Source organism: Eupeodes corollae, chromosome 3 (assembly GCF_945859685.1).
Source record: "Eupeodes corollae chromosome 3, idEupCoro1.1, whole genome shotgun sequence".
NCBI lineage: Eukaryota > Metazoa > Arthropoda > Insecta > Diptera > Syrphidae > Eupeodes > Eupeodes corollae.
The window spans coordinates 72,444,927-72,463,361 of record NC_079149.1 but is presented as its reverse complement, the minus strand read 5'-3'; the positions used below and the strand labels follow the sequence as shown (position 1 = coordinate 72,463,361).

At 34.1% G+C, this 18,435-nt stretch overlaps 3 protein-coding genes and 1 long non-coding RNA gene across 10 annotated transcripts in view; 3 read left to right on the top strand and 1 right to left on the bottom strand.

Annotated features, from left to right (window-relative positions):
- The window catches only part of LOC129950974 (uncharacterized), a 39,528-nt gene extending 25,549 nt beyond the window's left edge, over positions 1-13,979 (top strand). The window contains exon 2 of the mRNA XM_056062946.1: positions 13,498-13,979. Within this exon, the coding sequence (XP_055918921.1) occupies positions 13,498-13,943 (446 nt within the window). The 3' untranslated portion in view covers positions 13,944-13,979. The remainder of the gene's footprint in view (positions 1-13,497) is intronic.
- Positions 10,714-18,120, bottom strand: LOC129950976 (uncharacterized). Of its 4 annotated transcripts, XR_008782116.1 has the most exons (4): positions 17,759-18,120; positions 11,947-12,883; positions 11,792-11,845; positions 10,714-11,597 (listed from the first exon to the last, which is right to left on the bottom strand). XR_008782116.1 is itself a non-coding variant. In XM_056062957.1 (2 exons), the coding sequence occupies exons 1-2, from the start codon at positions 11,869-11,871 to the stop codon at positions 11,183-11,185; spliced, it is 495 nt and encodes a 164-aa protein (XP_055918932.1). In that variant the 5' UTR covers positions 11,872-11,940; the 3' UTR covers positions 10,714-11,182. The 4 variants fall into 4 exon arrangements, 1 of the variants encoding a protein (XP_055918932.1); XR_008782117.1 differs by lacking the exon at positions 17,759-18,120 and having other exon boundaries at positions 11,792-11,850; positions 11,947-13,491; XR_008782115.1 differs by lacking the exon at positions 17,759-18,120 and having other exon boundaries at positions 10,715-11,597; positions 11,947-13,491.
- The window catches only part of LOC129950975 (bcl-2-related ovarian killer protein homolog B), a 46,456-nt gene continuing 42,243 nt past the window's right edge, over positions 14,223-18,435 (top strand). Inside the window, exon 1 of one of the 2 annotated variants that reach the window (XM_056062948.1) lies at positions 14,223-14,399. In XM_056062948.1, coding sequence (XP_055918923.1) covers positions 14,382-14,399 — 18 coding nt within the window. In that variant the 5' untranslated portion in view covers positions 14,223-14,381. Of the gene's footprint in view, positions 14,400-14,420; positions 16,409-18,435 lie in introns of those variants that run through there. The other variant, XM_056062947.1, reaches the window with a different exon arrangement.
- On the top strand, positions 16,415-18,432 carry LOC129950977 (uncharacterized). Of its 3 annotated transcripts, none has more exons than XR_008782119.1 (3): positions 16,415-16,982; positions 18,127-18,233; positions 18,295-18,432. It is a non-coding gene; the product is annotated as an uncharacterized LOC129950977 (long non-coding RNA). The 3 variants fall into 3 exon arrangements; XR_008782120.1 differs by having other exon boundaries at positions 16,415-17,014; XR_008782118.1 differs by lacking the exon at positions 16,415-16,982 and adding an exon at positions 17,030-17,655.

The window sequence follows — 18,435 nt, the reverse complement described above, 5'->3', positions numbered from 1 at the left end:
ATTAAGCACTGTTCAACCTTTTTGCATTAAGGTTCACAAAATTTCACAATTGGAAACATAATACAGAATCACATATTAACTCTACATACCTCAGCTGTTTCATAATCCATTTTCGTTTTTTGGGTGTTTTACTTTGTTCACTTAGAAAATTTTTCACTTTTCACTGGTTTTTAAGTAGATTTAATTTGATTTATTGATTACGTTATTAATTAAACTGAGAACTGAGAAGTGCTAACCATTGCCATTATGGTCATATTTTTGGACAAAATATCCCTTTTTAAATTTGTAATTTCAATAACCACGACGCAAATGCAACAAAAACACATTTTTGTAATGGCATTTTGAAAATGTCCATTCTTTGAAATTTATTTCACACTTTACAATTTGTTGTAGTTCTAAAAGAACATTTTGAATGCTCTACTGGATTGAAGGCCTTCCAAACTAACACAAATTACGGTCAACGCGGAGTCCAAGCAATACCAAAACTATAACAATGATATTATAGTGTAAAAAAAAGATTCATTGGAAAATTTTCCAACAATTTTAAGCGTTTACATCTGAATATGTTAAAAGAAATCTTTAAATATCTTGAACCTCACTTCAACGTTTTCAACCCTATTTAAATACCTTCTGACAACCTTCATCGGCTACAAAACGCTTAAAACGATATCCAAGCGTAAACAAAATTCTTAAGACGCTTAAACGCCATTTTCAGCGTTCTTAACCCGACAACGACATTCATATACTTCATATACATCAGTTAAAAACGCTTAATATTATATTGAAGCGTAAAATTGAAGATCTCCTTCTTCGACGGTGGGCTCAAGTTCCTCATTCAGTATATCCATATCACACAGATATCTGGGTTCAGATTCTGATTAGCTCGTTTTGGTGGTTGTTCAATCCTCCCGTGATCTTCCTGGCTGTTTGAAACAGATATTGTCTAAGGGAATTATTTTGGCTTTATCGCAGCGGCGACGCGTGCCTAAAAAATGTAGTCGTTCAGTTTCAAAATTCTTATTTGCGATGCCAAGAAGTCAAACAAGTCTTTTTTTATATAAAAGTACATAATAATGTGGTTTAATTTTTATGTTAATAATAAATAGGTATGTGATGATTAAATATATTTGAAAGTTTAGTTTTTTTTTTAAGGTAAATAACAATAGACATTTTACGTTAGTACTTTTAGCTGTGTATTGTTCAATTGTAAGCATTGAAAGATTTGATAACCTATTTTGGCCCATAGTTGTTGCAGAATAGGTTTTTATTCTTTTAAGGGTTGAAAACGACCATTCAACAGACGAGGGAATGTAAGTACAAGTTCACATAATTTGTATATCTCAGGGAAAACTTAAACCAGATCATCTATGCCGCAGCTAGCCGTTTTCCTCATTTCCATCATTCCACAGCAAAAAGAAGCTTTCCTCGTTCAAAATGATCTGAACGAAATCGTCCCTAGGAACGACGCGCGTCTCATTTCTCATATTCGAAAAAATAAAAAAATAAAATGTTGGAATATGTACCCAAATAAATAAATAAACTACTTACCTACCTACGCCCTAGCTATCCGTTTTCCTTATTTCCATCATTCTATATATTAAAAAAAGCTCTACTCGTTCAAAACAAATTTGCACGAAATGCTCCCTACCATAGACAAACCATATAAAGACCGGAATCTTTCGTACGTTTTACCCTCCAACACCCATTTGTTTACATTGTTGTATTTGTAATTTGTCATGACGTCCATTTTGAAATTTGAAATGCAACAACAATTCGATGCGGTGTATTTACTTGTTATGACAGATCTTTTTTTTTTATTAAAATAGCTGTGGTGAGAATTGGACTTCTACGACGAATTGTTTTGTTTACTAAAATGCCGCAAAATACGAACATTGGAACTCACTTGGTCATGTTCTTAAAAGTTTTTTAGATTTTTACAAAAAAGTGTGAATGAGTTCCAATGTTCGCATTTTCCTATCGAAAATGTTTAAAAATGCAAACATTGGAACTCATTCGGTCGTGTCCTTGGTACAATAATGTACCTACAGGAATGGTTTATACCTTCCTGGAATCCTTGAAGTGTGAGTAGGAACTTTGCGTTCATACTTTTTAGTAAAAAACAAAACAACTTAAAAAAGCACCTCTGAGTGAGTTCCAATGTTCGTATTTTCCTATTGAAAAAGTTTAAAAATGCGAACATTGGAATTTTTGTTGACGTTTTCAAACTCACCTCGAAGAAATAAACATTTAAGTTATGTGTGATGTTGAGGTGATGTCACACTTTTATTATTTATTTTTATTTGAAAAACTAAACTTATATTGAAATTGTTAAAACTTGGTCACTGTTTTGTAATTATCAAAAATCTTTTATGAAATAGTCATCGTTTTTAAATTCGATAAAAAAAGAATTATTATAACATTCAAAAATATAATTTTTGGAACGTTTAATTTTACCTCAATCAGAACTCTATATTAGATTCAAAATTAAAAAAAAATAATGTTTTACATTTTCGCTAATATATTTCAGGTTTTCTTTACATAATACAACAAATGAATTGAAAAGTGTATTATACGTAGTACACACTTTTAAATATAGTATTTAAATATATAAAAAATTAACAATTTCTTGCCACTTCTTCTTACAAAAGTTTCTTTAGCATTTAAATAAGCTCTATTTAAAAAAAATTATTTATCTTGGGTATACTTTAATAAATATTCGATTATTCCTATCAAAATAAGACTACGTATGTAAATACTCAAGGAAGGAAACAATAATTCAATTGAAATATATTTTTTTGGTAATTTTCTCAAGAACAAGAAGACATAAAATCATCTGGTTTTCAGTTTTTGATCAAAAACAAATATGAACAATGAATTCTAAAAACAATAATAGATAATTTAAGTATTAAAAATTACACTTCAAAACTTTTTTTTACCTTTTTGGCCAAATTTTGAGCTTAAAACAATTTTTTTCAAAAACTATGCAAATTAACACATCTATTCCATTATTAATTAGAAAATATGAACCAAAATATAATAATAAGCATTAAGCACGATCCTCTCGATCATAAAATATGATATTAAATATTATGTTACATTTCAATAGAATCGCGTAGGAACATGTTGTTTTCTTAATAAGTGATTCATGTATAAGAAATCATAAGGTCTTTCTTAAACAATATTTAACGACAGTTAACAGCAAAAATATTTTTCGATTTTAGTCTTAAGTTGGCATCTGAGATGTTTCGATTAATAAATATTTATTTAAAAATGTAATATCTCAAGGAACTATTCTAATTTGCACAGTTTTGACTTGATTTCAAAAAAAGCTAATAGACAAAAGTGTTGGCTTTGAAAAATTTATAAAACTTAGTTGTAAGTATTACCATTATTTTGTTTCCATTTAACTTACATATTTTTTTAAAATGTCCCTACCTCCTTAATGGGGGGAAACAGACCCGCTCCCGTAGTAAAAAATACTTGTTTTTAACTGTTCTATACAAATCCGTCATCAAACTTTGTCGCCTGAGCTATCGTACTCTTCCCAAAAAATGCAATAGCTAATGTCGCCGTAGCCACTAGGTGCCACCCCTAAAGAATTTCTCAGCACTATTCCTTATTTTCGTGGTGAATTGACTTTAGAGGGTGGTGAATTGATGTTAGCAGCGGTGAATTGATGTTAGACCTAAGGGTGCGTGTAAGTAGACGTTTCAGCTTGTAGGCAAACCAGAATGACAGATTTGTTTCCGGTCTTTATATGGTTTGTCTATGCTCCCTACAACGAGCGAATTGTTTTTTTCTTTTCTTTTATGCTTTCTATGGGCTCATTTCGTTGCCAAATCGTATGAACGACTTGGGTAGATACACTGTACAGATCGGTTGAGTAAAACAAAACAGTAGCAGGTAGGTAGTTCGTTTTTTTTATTTGGGTAGTTCACAGAAGGAACGCGCGAGTTGGAAAATGGAAAATATGTACGTATACATTAGATATAACTATAAGGAATGAAGGAACAGTATGATTATGAGGTGTGGGTTAATTAGATAGAAATTAAAATAATGTCGCCTGTAAGCTAGTCGTTCATGCACGACTTGAACAATATGACGCCTCGCCACTGCTTTATCGTATACTCTTTTGAGTGCCAAATTAGCCTTTCTTTCATTCGTCCGGGGGATTTTTTATAAGCAGAATGGAAAGGTGTAAATTGATTGTTAGTTGTACTGCTTTGTGGTCAGAATCGCTACAAACAGTTGAGCATTCCTAAATTCAAGAAGGACATGTACCAAGTTTAAGGAGGCCAGAAAGAAGTCCAACCAAGACGGAGTTCTCGGAAAGGTCGGTTTTGGCTGCGAGAGTGATCGCCGCTATTTCGATCCATCCAGTCAACAATTGTTTGTCCTTCAGTGTTGATTGTGGTTTCCATCCATTTACGACGCCTTGCATTAAAATCATAACCGATGATCCCGTATATTTCCTCCTTAACAACACTGTTGGGTACGTTAAGGTCATACTGTATATTTCTTATCAGTGAACCGCATTTATTGTCCAAACTGATTACCTTAAAGGTTTCTCCTGGCGGTCGCTACGTTACGCTGGTGTTTGGATAAAGATTCGTTCTCACGAATATGGCTGTGCCTCTTCGATTTTCGTCTTTATCCTGCCTGAATTTGTTGTAACCGGAGATGTTGATGTTGTTTCTCCTGGTCCCATTGGTTTCGCTGATGAGAGCTATATCTGGGCTGTTGGTCTTCATGAACAAGTTGAATGACGTACATTTCTCGAGGCTGTACAATGAGTTTACATTGTACGTCATGATGCGTACCTTCTTTAATTGCATATTTGGAATATGAATGTGGCTAAAGCCACGGACTTCTCTCCTTTGGTAAGCTGGGCATAGTTCGTAGGGACTGCGCTCCGGGCTTTGCCAATGACTGTGGCAGTTCTTGGTATTACTCGTTTATGAGAGGACATTTTGACTGAAGCCTGATGCTACGTCTTTGGTGGTGTTGGTTTTAGTGAGAGCCCTCCTTTCACCATTGCTGGGAAACTGACTACAGGTCTTGTGACCAAGCAAACGCTTGTTGGGATTTTTTGTAGCTGCCATTTTGTTCCTCTCCGTCAATTTTGCTTTTAGGTTTCGGCAGCCCTTAAAGGCTGGATGTCCTTCCTTTTGACAGTTTGCGCACCACACATCCGATCCGGCCAGGCTCATGATCCTCTTTAAATTTGACGCACACATAATTGCGTCCGCAATTGGAAGCGATGTGTTGACATTTACGACATTGCATGATGTCGGTGGATTTAAGGCGCTCCCAATGAACTTTTGATTCATAATCAGTGTCTTGCTGTTTATTTCGGCAATTTCCATGTTCTTACTTACTTCCACAATGAAGTTGCTATAGGTCTTTGGCTTGTAAGGAATTACTTTGATAACAGGGATTCCTTCTATACTCAATGCGTCTTCAACCTCTATGGCGGCGCGGCGTATGAAAAGTGGATTTAAGTAGTAGTAGTAGGTTCTTCCGATCCTCCTTTGGTGTAAATGTTGTGAAGTGAATTTTCATCTCAATCTAAAATTTCTTGATGGCGTCAAAAGATTGTCTGTTTCCAGTACTGATTACACTTGTTTTGTGTTTCTGTTCTTCAGCGTAAAGCTAAGATTTTTGGCCTTGCAATGCCTGCTAATTTCAGCAATATTTGCAGAATACACAAATATAGGTGGTAGTCCTACGGTTTTCTTTTGTTGAGATGTCTCTTTGGCTGTTTTTCTTGCTTCTGGGGCCTTAACCGTTGTTGAGGCTGGGGTTGGTGTGTTTTCCTCTACGTCATGATGCTTAGCTTCTTCAATTGCATAGTTCGAAGATAAAGGTGGCAAGTGCCACTGATTCTCTTTGCTTAGCTCTGCGTAGTTGAAGGGAACTGCATTTAGCTTTTCTCGTCACTGTCAACAGGTCAGAACCGAAAATTCGTTTCACTTATCCTTGATGTTTATTGTGGATCTTGGTTGGTGTTGTTCTCGGTAGTCCTCTTAGCTGCTGGAGGTTGTGCTCGTTTTATGTTGGGGTTATTCTGAAAAGAGATATTATAATTTGTTTGAACAGGCTTACGTGCAAGTCCTTTAATCATCGCTGTGTAACTAATGGTTGGATGAGCAATAGCGTTAGATGAACCTCCTTTTATGGTGCCCTCTTCTTCTTCTGGGAGATTTTGGCGTTGATAGTTTTGCAACCTTTGTGGTTGGCTGGGTGGCCTTCCTTTTTACAGTTGGCACACCAGATACCCGAGCCAACATTGTCCTTTCGAGTGCATTTTCCGGGTTCATGGTCTTTCTTGCATTTGACGCAAACATATTTGCGTCCGCAATTTGTAGCTACATGTCCAAGTAGTTCACATTTTTTGCACTGGACGATGTCGTTTTTCTTCAGTCGTTCCTAGTAGACTTGTTGGTTCATGATTCTTATCTTCGTGTAGATTTCCCTAATGTCAGGTTTTTTCTCATTCAACGACGAATCTGTTCCTGGCTTTGGCGTTGGTTCTAGCCGGTTTGAAGGGTATTACTTAAATAATAGGTAGTCCTTCGATTCTGAGCTCGTCCTCGACTTCAATCGCTACATACTCGTACGTGTGGTGAATCCCTTTTAGTAAAAGAAGGTTTTTCCTGTCTCCTTTGGTGTGAAAGTGATGAATTCCATACGGTTTTGTACCAGATATTTCCTGATAGGGTATATGTACGTAGTTTCCGCTGACTTGTTTCTGATGTCGTAAATCAGTTGTCAGTGAACCTTTGATGGGGAAGGTTGCCCCTGTGTTGTGCGTCTCAGTTGTGTCTCTGCTCGTCTTTTTTTTCTTTTAATTTTTTTTTTGATAATCGTGTCGTGGAGCAGTTTTTTTCCACAAATATTACATACAGTTAAAAGTCAAAATTGTTTATTAAGAAAACAAAAAAAAATCTTAATTTACCAAAACAATAAATAATTTCACATTACAATAAACAAGTGGTCTAAAAACAACAAAAACAAACAATAGTGCACTCTCAATTAAAACAACAATACAAACCAGAAATCATACCACACAACAACAACAACAAAAAACACCAATAATATAAAAAAATGATAAGCCACTCAGTTGCGCAGCCTAGTTTTTGTATTAAGTTTCCATTACAATTGGAAATAATGCATATGCTAGTTTGTGCTTCAGCAGATTATTGAATTAAATTTACTGTTTTGCATCACAGGGTTGGATCGGTCTCATCACTGCTAAGGCATAACACTATCAGTGAAGGGTATGGATAATTATTCTGTGTTTCAATTCATTGAATATTATTTTCAATTTTATCTCTTTTGGTTTTAGACATTTTTTTTATTTTGCAATGACTGGTCAATTCAGAGTAGATTATTGTAATATTCGTGGGCTAAGGGCGAATTTTTTGTTGGCATACCGCCATACTGTTTCATACAGGCCATCTGTTTTGGCACTAAGTGAAACCCAAGTAGGTGAGGATTCTGATCCTGCTAAATTTTTTGTTCATGGGTATAGCTTGGTGCCTTTATTCTTTTCACATCATGGCCTCGCCCTATACATTAGGAATGATGTTGCTTATCAGCTCTTACCACAATATGGTACTTGCACCAATTCCTTTTTTAATTATATGTGGTTTAAATTCTCTGTAAATAAGCAAATCATTCACTACTGCTTCCTTTATCGAAGCCCTTATTTAGACAGAGTATCAACTTTGCGTGAATTTGATGCTTTGTCTGATTCCATCTAAAGAATTGTTTCGTCGAAATCGTTGTTACGGGCGATTTCAATGTATACAATTCTTCATGGCTTCAACATTCAGGCCAGACAACAACCGATGGAGTGTGTGCAGAAATCTTCGCTTAGTTGAACCACTTAACTCAGCTGGTCAACAAGCCCACCCGAATGTCGGACGTTGAAGGTCGAGCAGAAAACACTCTTGACTTGTTTCTTACCTCTGACCCTGATAAGTACACTGTTCTATCTCCTCTAGGCACATCTGGCCATTGTGTTATATCAGCAAATTTCTCGTGTCAAAACTGTTCAGTTAAAGAAAGATCTCCTAAGAGAACAGTTTGGCAGTACGAGAAAGCCAACTGGGACGGTCTAAATAATTACTTCAAGACCTTTTACTGGTCAATATGCTTCTTCGATAGTGACGTTGATGCAAGCTCTGATATGATAACAAGTTTAATTCTCCTAGGAATGAGAACTTTTATACCGAACAGGGTTAAAAGTATCAGACCCAAGGAAAACGCATGGTTCCTACGCTCGTTGTCAATGGCACTCCTTTTATCAGCTCTTTAGGAAAAGCTAATCTCTCTGCTAGGCAGTTTGATACCAATTCTACGCTGCCAGTAATTGATATGACTACGTCTGTACTTGAGCGAGTTAGTGATTTTATGGGACCAATCTTTTTTCGCACTCGTACTGTGGCAAGAGTCCTTAGAGATCTAAAAACACATAAATCCGCGAGTCCGGATGGTATCCCCGCTATTGTTCTGAAGAGGTGTTCTTCAACGCTGGCAAAACGACTGCGTAAGCTTTTTCATCTCTAGTACACCTCAGGTCTCGTTCCGAGAGGATGGAAAACTGCATTTGTCTAGCCCATACCCAAAAAAGGCGAATCTTCCTCACCGTCTAATTACCGACCGATTGTACTTACGTCCCTCCTTTCCAAGGTCATGGAAACGCTGATTAATTATCAGCTCAAGAAATATCTTGAAGATCGAAAGCTTCTCAATGACCGGCAATACGACTTTCGAAGCAATAGGTCCACTAGTGATCTCATGTATGAATCCCTTCTTCATTGGATTAGTAATTACCTTTCGGATCGTTCAATAGAAGTAGTATTGGATGGATTCAAGTCTGAAAACCATAAAATAAATGCTGGTGTGCCCCAGGACTCTGTTCAATCTCCAACACTCTTTCTCATTTTTATTAATGATCTACTGTCTGCAACATCTAATCCAATACATTGTTTCGCTGACAATGTGTCACCAACCACCTCTTGTGGAATGATTACATACGCGATGTCGCCAAAAATGCCGCAAGGTGTTTGGGTTTCCTTAGGCGATGCAAGAAATATTTCACCCCTTCTGATCTGGCTATTATCTACAAGACTTACATACGTCCATGCTTGAGTACAACTCCCATCTCTGGGTTGGTGTTCCTGAAACTTACTTAAGACTCTTGGATAGTGTTGAACGTAGAGCATTTAAATTGATAGATGATAATATCATCATAAGTTCATTTACTTCGCTTGAACATCGTCGTAAGGTCACTTGTCTGACCCTTTTTTACCGTTATTTTAACGGCTTATGCTCTAGTGAAATAGCTAGTTGCATTCCTCCCCTTAAATAGTTCAACCGTGATACTCGCGCTTCTAGTATACCCTCGAGCCCAATTTCGGCCGGACTGTCAAATACAGAGATTCTTTCTTTATCCGTACTACGTGAATGTGGAATACCTTACCACACTCTGTCTTTCCTAGTCATTGCAATGTTCAGGAATTCAAAACCAATGTGGACCGACATTTCCTTTTAAACCCTAGCAGTAGTAATATCCCCTTGAGTGTATGTTTATTATAAAAAAATCAGCTTTTCACTGCAGCAGAATTAGCTAATTTCAGCAATGTTGCAAGAGTAGCAAATGATTGGCGGTGCCATTCGTTTTTTTGCTGTCGGTACTTGTTTTTTCAATTTGTGGTGGGCTTGGCCCTGGGGGATTATCAGTTTGAGGAAGTACGGGAGGTGGGATATTTCCTGCTGGTTGCAGGTTATCTATTTTTGGTTCCAAATGTCTTGGTTTCTTCGACTCAGTCTCTGAAGTTGTTTTTGTCCTCTTATTTTTCTTGTGTTTGACTTCCGTGAAGGGAGTCTCGTTGTCGGCCTCGTAACCAGTTAGTCCAATAGATGGGCCGACACTGAATATTTGTACACTGATACACTAAATATTTGTATTAAATAATTTCGATCTTGTTTTTCTTTCCGCGCAAGTCTATTCACTTCGACTGTTCGGACCTTCCGTGTCTTAAACTCCAAAGAACTGAAGAGAACAGAGTCGTACAGCGCAAATAGATCCAGAGGAAGCCATCTTTGACGATGACTTTTACATAATTAAAGATCCGAAGGAAAAAGTGGAGGCGGTGGGAGCTGCTTTCCAGCAAGTGTACAAGGTGAATGTTAGCATTCGCCCCAACCACGACCTGGAAGTCTTCAATTCAATAAAAAATAAAAAGTCAGCAGGTGTCGATGGTATATCCAACGTTGAACTAAGACATTTACCGATGGAAGCAATTGAATTAGAAGACCGCTGTGGTTCATCCTCTCCCGAAAAAGGAAAAGGACAACTCCAACCCGTCAAATCTTCGGTCGATAAGTCTTCTTCCGAGCATCAGCAAAGTTTTCGAAAAGATCATTAATAGGGCTCTGACTAAGTGGGCTGCGGAAAACAAAATAATTCCGAATAAACAGTTCGGGTTCAAGGCGGGTCATGACACAATTCATGCTGCGTCTAAATTCGTTTCTGATATCAAATGGAATAAATCAAATCAACAATGCACAGGTGCTGTTCTGGTTGATTTGGAAAAGGCCTTTGACACCGTATGGTAAGAGGGTCTTTACCTAAAACTGAGCAGGCTTTGATTAAGCAAGTCATTGTTGTAGTTGTAACAGGCTGGGGGCAAGTTGTAACGTGAGGAATAAAAGACCAGTTTTATATTTTATAAAGTTTTATTTTGCGTGAAAGACTTCGGACACGCTCAAAGATTAGGTAAAAAAGTATACAAAAATAAACAAAAACATATTCATTCTTAAACTTAAAAGGAACTTCATTTTTAATGTTTAACCTAACACAAAAGTATACAAAAATTAACAAAAAATATTCATTCTTAAACTTAAAAGGAACTTCATTTTTAACAAACAAAACAAAAGTAAACAAAAATTAACAAAAATATATTCTTTCTTAAAATTAAAAGGAAGTTTAGGCTCATAGCCCTAAAATCAGTTGTTATCATCGGAATTACAATTGAGACACACAAATGAGATCTTATTTCCCGTTGCACATTTTAAATGTGCCCACATCTTAGACATATTGCATTGTATCCACTCCACGTTTGAGTTTTCATAAGTTTCTCCACAAGCTAAACAAAACCATTCCTCAGGTTCAGATTCCGATTCGGACCATACAATTTTTGAACCAATCGGATCCAGCTAATTTATTTTCACGCCATGACGGAGGTAGGTTTTTCGCTTTAATCACAATAGCACACTGGTATGCCAATTTTCTGACTTCCAAAGGCAACAATCCAAAGTAAATATTGGAGCAATTAACCAAGTACTCAGATATTTTAGCTTCTTCTTCCTCTTGAAAAACCAATCTGGGTTTGACATAGCCCACTGATAAAGTTTTACCATTCTTCTTCTTTTTCAAATGTCTAGATAGCGATACATGACATAAATTAAACTCCTTAGCAGCATTTCGTAGACTGGTCTTATTTTCCAAGACTTTAACAGAGGCCAATTCGAAAACATCTTGGCTTTGGGTAGCACGTGCAGTTTTTCTTTTGTAGTGTCTCATTCTGAAATATAGATAGAATCACCAAATTTGAATAAAATGTTATTAAAAAAAAAATATTACTTGATGTCAAATTAAAGTAAATAATAATCAAGCTAAATAAATGCTTAATATGTTTGTATTAAGTAAAAATTGCTAAATAATTTGAAATCTACGCTAGTCAAATTCTTATAAACAAAAAAAGTTCCAGAAACTTACCTTATCAGAGCGCATGCACACAGCCGCTTCCTATGACGTCCAGTGGGATACTGACTGTGCTTATATGATGCATTGCGCATTAAATAAAAGTTTGAGTTGAAAAAATAAATAAAATTGTTCTATTATATAGGTAAAAAATGCGTGTTACTACTTACCCCTGTTACAACTAGCCCCCCGATCCCCTATATACTTTATGATATGCTTAACGGTAGAAAGTTGCGTACAGAACGGCTCGAAAGGTTGAGGTTATTAGAATTCTCCTGCAGCGTGATTTCGACAAGATTCAGCGATATTGCGACGACTGCAAACTGAAAATAAATGTCCAGAAGTCAAAGACAATTCTGTTCCGGACTCCGTTGGCTAGAGCTACGGGGGATATGTGCAAGAATTGGCACAAGATGGTCATCGTTGATCTTCACGGGCAGCGACTAGCGAGCAGAACTGTAGTGAAGTACCTCGGTATCTGGTTAGATCAGTATTTAAATTTCGAAAGACATATAAATGCTGCTCTGACGAAACGGCTGTTTTTTAGCAGTCGGCTTGACCCCAGAGTGAAGGTAATTTGCCAGATGGCCCTCATTCGGCCAATGATCGTTTATGGTTGTCCTGTGTGGTTCAACGTTGCCCCTTCCCAGATGGAGAAGTTTCGGGTGTTCGAGCGACAGTGTTTACGGCGCTGTACCGGCTTATATCGAACAGCCGAATCTTCTTATGTGCATTACTATTCCAACGAGGTCCTATACAACGGGGCTCGAATCAACAGATTTGACAATTTCGTGATAAAACTCGTTCGAGGTCACTTTGCAAGAGCTATGTCTTCGACCAACAATTTAATTTTCGGGGTGTTCTATCCGAACGACGAGTATTTTGAAAGTGCACTCTTGAGCGGCTTCATTCCACCAGAGGCATTTCTCTTTTTAGATATCGGTACGTCATGGCCCAAGGCGGAGCAGAGCTCCTTCGGTTCAGTAGCGCTGTGGCCGAACGGGACCGAACTGATGGGAGAAGTAGGAGAACCAGTTTTGGTGACTTCAATCGGCACTTGATAGTGGGTAGTCGGGATGGAGTTTTGGGCCTTGGCCGGCTTACATACTTGTTTTATCGTTTTAGGGTTTAGTTTTAAGTAGAATAGGCATGGTGGCACAAAAAGGAATAGAAAAAAATAAAAAAAAAACATTAAAAAAAAAAAACATTTAAAAAAAACATGGAATAAAAAAAAAAGAACAAAATATGAAAAACAAAAATGTTATATAGTTAGATTTGCTTTGCAAGATTTCGTAGCCAAACGAGAAATATATTATCTAGAGATATTACAAATATGGCTTATCGTGTTATGTAAACAAACCCTATAATTCTATTAGCTCGGTCCTTACTGGATGACAGGAGGAGGCGAAAGCGATTGAAATATACATGCAATTCATGTAATTTTCAATCGCCTTCGCGAAGAACATGTAGTTAACCAGAATTATGTCAGGATAGACGTTATATAACACTTTGCAATTTGCATCGGTAAAACGGTAAACGGACGTTATACGATTGTATTCAAACAAGACTTTAAATAATAAAAATTCTATTATACTTTGACCATTTCCATACGTAATTTTATTAATTTCATATTTCTTACATTAAGTTTGTAGTAGTCTTTTAAACTAAATATGTCTATTTAATCAACTATGTTTGTCTAAATAATATTTCTTTTTTTATAGGAATTTCGACAGAAGAGCCATTAAATATACAAAACAACTTAAAAGAGAGAGCTTTGACTGATTATCAATTATCAAAAGTGCAAATAGCTTGTACAGATGAAATACCTGAAATTACAAAAACTGCAACAGACCGAAGTATAGTTATGAATGAACTTGCTGAAAAATACCTTCCTATTGCAAAACTTACTGATATGCTAGAAGAGTTTCCTAAAGGAAAAAAAGTGAAAAACTTATGTGAATTGCCTTCAAAAACTACAGACAACTTAGACAAAAATGCAACGGACTTATCAACAGCCTCTTATAAATACTTGCGAAAATACCGGCTAATTCCTGAGGAGAATAATAACTTGTCTAAAAACAATGATTTCCATAGATTGAAATCCGACAATAAACTGGAAAATTTATTAGATTTAGAAATAATTCGTTGTAAACCTAAGTTCATTTAGAAAAAGAAATATTAATACACCCCTTTTTTATAACAACTTTTTTTGGTTTTCAATAATTTTTGCTGACGATCAATTCAAAACATACAAAAAGAAAACTAAAAAGCTGCTTAAATTGGGTTTTAAGATATGTGTAATAAAAAAAATGATGTTGTTTGAGAATAGTCTTTCCAGGATCATTTTTGTGATTACTTTAAGTTTTGCTTATTTCTTCTCTCTAAAAAAATAATACAAAATTCTATTACGAAATAAAATAATTACTGAAAGAAAAATAATTTACGATACAATATCGCTAATTCCAAAAAGACAAAGAATTTGTTCAAGAAATATTATGCGGTAAGAACATCAAGCATTTAAATTTATAATTAAACCATGAATTTCATCAAATCCAAAGTTTAAACTTTATAAAACAAAGATGTTTAATGCTATCTTCCCAGAGTCATGAAAATCTATAATCAGGTAATTTGTTTTTCCAAATATTTTTTATGATACGCTTTTTTGTTACTAACAAGAGTTGACGATATTTTGTTAACGTATTATAATTGAGAGATTCTGATTTCTGAAAACGGACACTAAAAAATTTAATTTTACATTAACTACTACTACTTTTTTTTAAATCTCATTATATTCTATTTTCTTTAAATATTTTTAAGTATGAGAAGTTATGCGTTCAAAAAAAAAGTTTCTATAACATTTGACAGATTACCAACTCTCCAGTTTGTTTTATAAATAAACATTAATAATCAGGTTCTACTCTGAGTTTAAAAATAAAACAAATTGTATTATAACTGCGACATATTTCCTTTGATCCTTTTTGAAACAAGATTCTTTATAAAAACGTGTACTACGAAAACAAAAGTCTAACAATGAAAAATTTGTATGTATAAAATCTTTAGTACTATAATCATCGTGAGTTTATACGGGTGCGGCACCTAGTGGCTACTCGTGTAGTTTTTTTACTTTACCTTTTGTACAACTTTCAACGCACTATAGTTTTTATATACAAAGACGACATCAGCTATAAACATAATCAGCTGTTTCTAAAATAAGATATCTGAGCATACCGAAAGTTTTGTTCATCACCTTATAAGTGAATTTACATCGATCTGCATCTGCATAATGCAGAAAAGTAGAGAGAGGCAGATTATATCAAAGGCTGAGAGAAAATACACCAGCGGTAGGTCTTGTTTTCTTCCTATAAAATACGATAACTTTTTGACAGTATTGCGTTGCCACAGGTGTTCAAATAAAAAAAAAACTAACAGAAACAACAATATAATAAGAATATACTAAAATATTTTCGGAGAGTTGCTTATAATTTGGCACACAGTGCTTTTCTATAGTCTAAAAATGATGTTAATAAATTATTATAATTCTTTATATAGTAAAAACGCAATTAAATTCTCCAAAATAGTATAATGTAAAAAAAAATATTGGAATAAGTTGCATGAACCTCACAATTAAAAGTAAATTTAAATACAATTCTTGAAAAAAAGTGTAACAAATCGCACAAAATGTGACATAGTCACATAGTATTTCAAAACTACTCTCTTTATTGAGATGGTTTAAACGGTTCTGAGTTCTAATTTATGCCACCTAAGTGTTTCTTACAACCATTTTTAATTTGAAGAATGATTTCAAAAAAATCCCATGTAAAAGTATCTTCAACATTTTTTGATTTTTGTGATTTGCACATTTTCAGAAGTTGTGGAGCTACAACTGGAACTTGAATCATCATCGATAAGATTCAATAGGGATAAAATTGAATTGCTTGATTCTTCGCTTTCATCACTTTCAAATAAAAACTGCAAATTATAAAAGTTTTTAAAAGAGAAAAGAAATGAAAATTAAAATGAATACTTCGATCAACCACAGCAGCTTCCATTTTGGGTATTTGTTTATATTTTTTTTGCTTCGAAATGTCACTTTTGAAAGAACGAATTTGACACTGCTATCAAACTTTAAATAATAAAAATATGATGATCCAATGCTGTTTTATTATCATGATCTGATCCGGATCAGATCACGGTGATAATAAAACGCGGCTATTATCATCATTTTCATATGCTTTGGATTGATCGCCGAACGCGACCATGTGATTTAAACATTGCTCAAAATTATTTGTAAACGCACCTAAATACAAAACAACAACAGTTGTACCCTGACCAAATGCAATATGAACTTTGCTTATTGTCAAAAACTCGATCTTGTTTTACTTTTTTAATTTTGCTTTTACGTTTGCATTAAATTTCATTATAGAAATAGGGCTGAAAATTGATTATAGTTTTTGTTTATTATTTGGACACATTTTTAATCGTATTTGCAAGAGTATTTAGTACAAAATAAAAATACTGCGAATGAGTATACAAGACAATCACACAGATCTGCGCCATAATAACTTCAAGGAATGGAAAGTGATACAAAGTAGCATGAATTATTACCAATATAAAATGGAGATAATAAACCAGGTGATAATATGTTTTCAATTGCATTAAAATGTTTGTCACTGGTTGCATATATTAGATTTTATATAGATTTAAATACATGCCAGAAATTACAGGAATAAATCAGGATATAACTATAGCTTGCTTCAGAACAAAATACTTAAATATATTTTTGATGGAACATACAACATTATGTTCATGGAAATGATGGAAGTCTTTCAATAATTCGAAGTGTTCAAGTTAAAGTTAGTGATCGTTTCATAAATTTAATGATTGGTTGAACAAACAAACATACAATTTTAAACTAACATATAATATTATGTTTTGCCATTGCATAAAGTGACGAGAATTAAAGGCGGGAAGCATTTAAAAATTTTGCAGGAAGTAGGTAACATGTTATGATTTTTTTTAGTAAGAAGTTAAAATGCTACGCAACACACATGCACCTAAATGAATTAAGACATAAGAATAGACTTGTGGTCACTATTCCATAGAACAACGTTTTAGAAATAACCGAAGAGAGACAAGGATATCGTTAAATTAAACAAATAATCAATCGAAATAAGCGAATTGTAGATAAAACTTTGATCATTCAAATGTTAGAAATTGTTTTATTTTAATATAATATAGGTATAGTTTTCTTGAGTTTAAAATTTTAAAAATAATTCATTGTAAAGTCTAGATACTTATACTTGAAATTATTGATTCCTTAATAAGATTTAGTTTCATTTAATCGCATATAACATAGAAGACCTATTTTGACAACAATTAAAAAGAAATTGTCTTGCCTTGTAAATATTGTTAGGAATATTTTCCAATGTTGAGTGTTGTTGATATCTTTCAACGAATTGAAAAAAGTTACTGTTTTAAATATCGAATTTTAAATAATAAAATTAAACCGAAAATTGTAGAAAGAAAACATTTTTACTTCTGAGTGCAAATATTAGAATTTAACTTATTGCAATACAACTTATTTTGCGCTGTGCTTTGTAGACGAATAACGCAAACAAACCAGTGATGACATAATATACATACATCCACCTAATTGTTTGGGAAATAATACATAGGTATTGTATGTTAATAAATTCATAAAAAATAAATTGTGCTTTGTGAAAAAATAAGTTTTTATACTCGCCTACAAAAGTCAGCTAGGCTTCAACGTGAACTTTCGTGAACTTGAACAACATTCCTTTTTAATTAACACATATTTTCAGTTTTATTGACTTTATTAAATGTTATGTGGTTTTTAGATATTGTATTATTAGTTATAGGTATTCAAAAAATAACTTTACTTCATAAAAAAATCCAATAAGTTGTTAGATTTTAAATCTCTGACTTTAATTTCATTCGACGAAAAATTATATACATACATACCAAAAATTCGATATGAGGACTTCGAAACTGATTTCATTAATTAATTTTGTAGATTCTGGTTAAATTTCAACAAATATTATCGCATTATTAAAAAGTATACATATATAATGATAATAGTTGATTATCAGAAATTTTGATTAGTTGTAAACTTTTTTAAAGTTACTATAACAAAATACTGCTAAATAGCGCAAACAAAACTACAAATAGCTTTATTCTGCAGCAGTAGTGTAAATCATAAAACTGTGTTTCCTCATTTTAAAATAATATCAAAGTTATATTTTTTGTAATGTGATTTCAGTTTGGTGTTTAAAATAAGAATCAAAGTGTCTATACAAGAATCTGATTTTAAAGGTTTTTTCTTTTTTAAGGAGTGAGACTTTGTAATGACCGTTAACCGCTGCAACGGTTAATCATAAAACTTGATAAACTAGTAATATACCAGCTTTCCACTAACACTTTAATATATTTTTATTAAGTAAAAACTGAATATAAAATATTTTATCATACAAATTTTAAATTAATGATTTCTTTGATAGGGAAAATGTTTATGTGGACAGTACATACGAGCAAGGTTACGACGCGCCGGGATTCTTAACAGAAAAGCAACACAGCGATTGCGTTCAATTCTTGAGCCATCATCAACAGTTGTTTATGAAGTGTTCCCAGCATTAAATTGT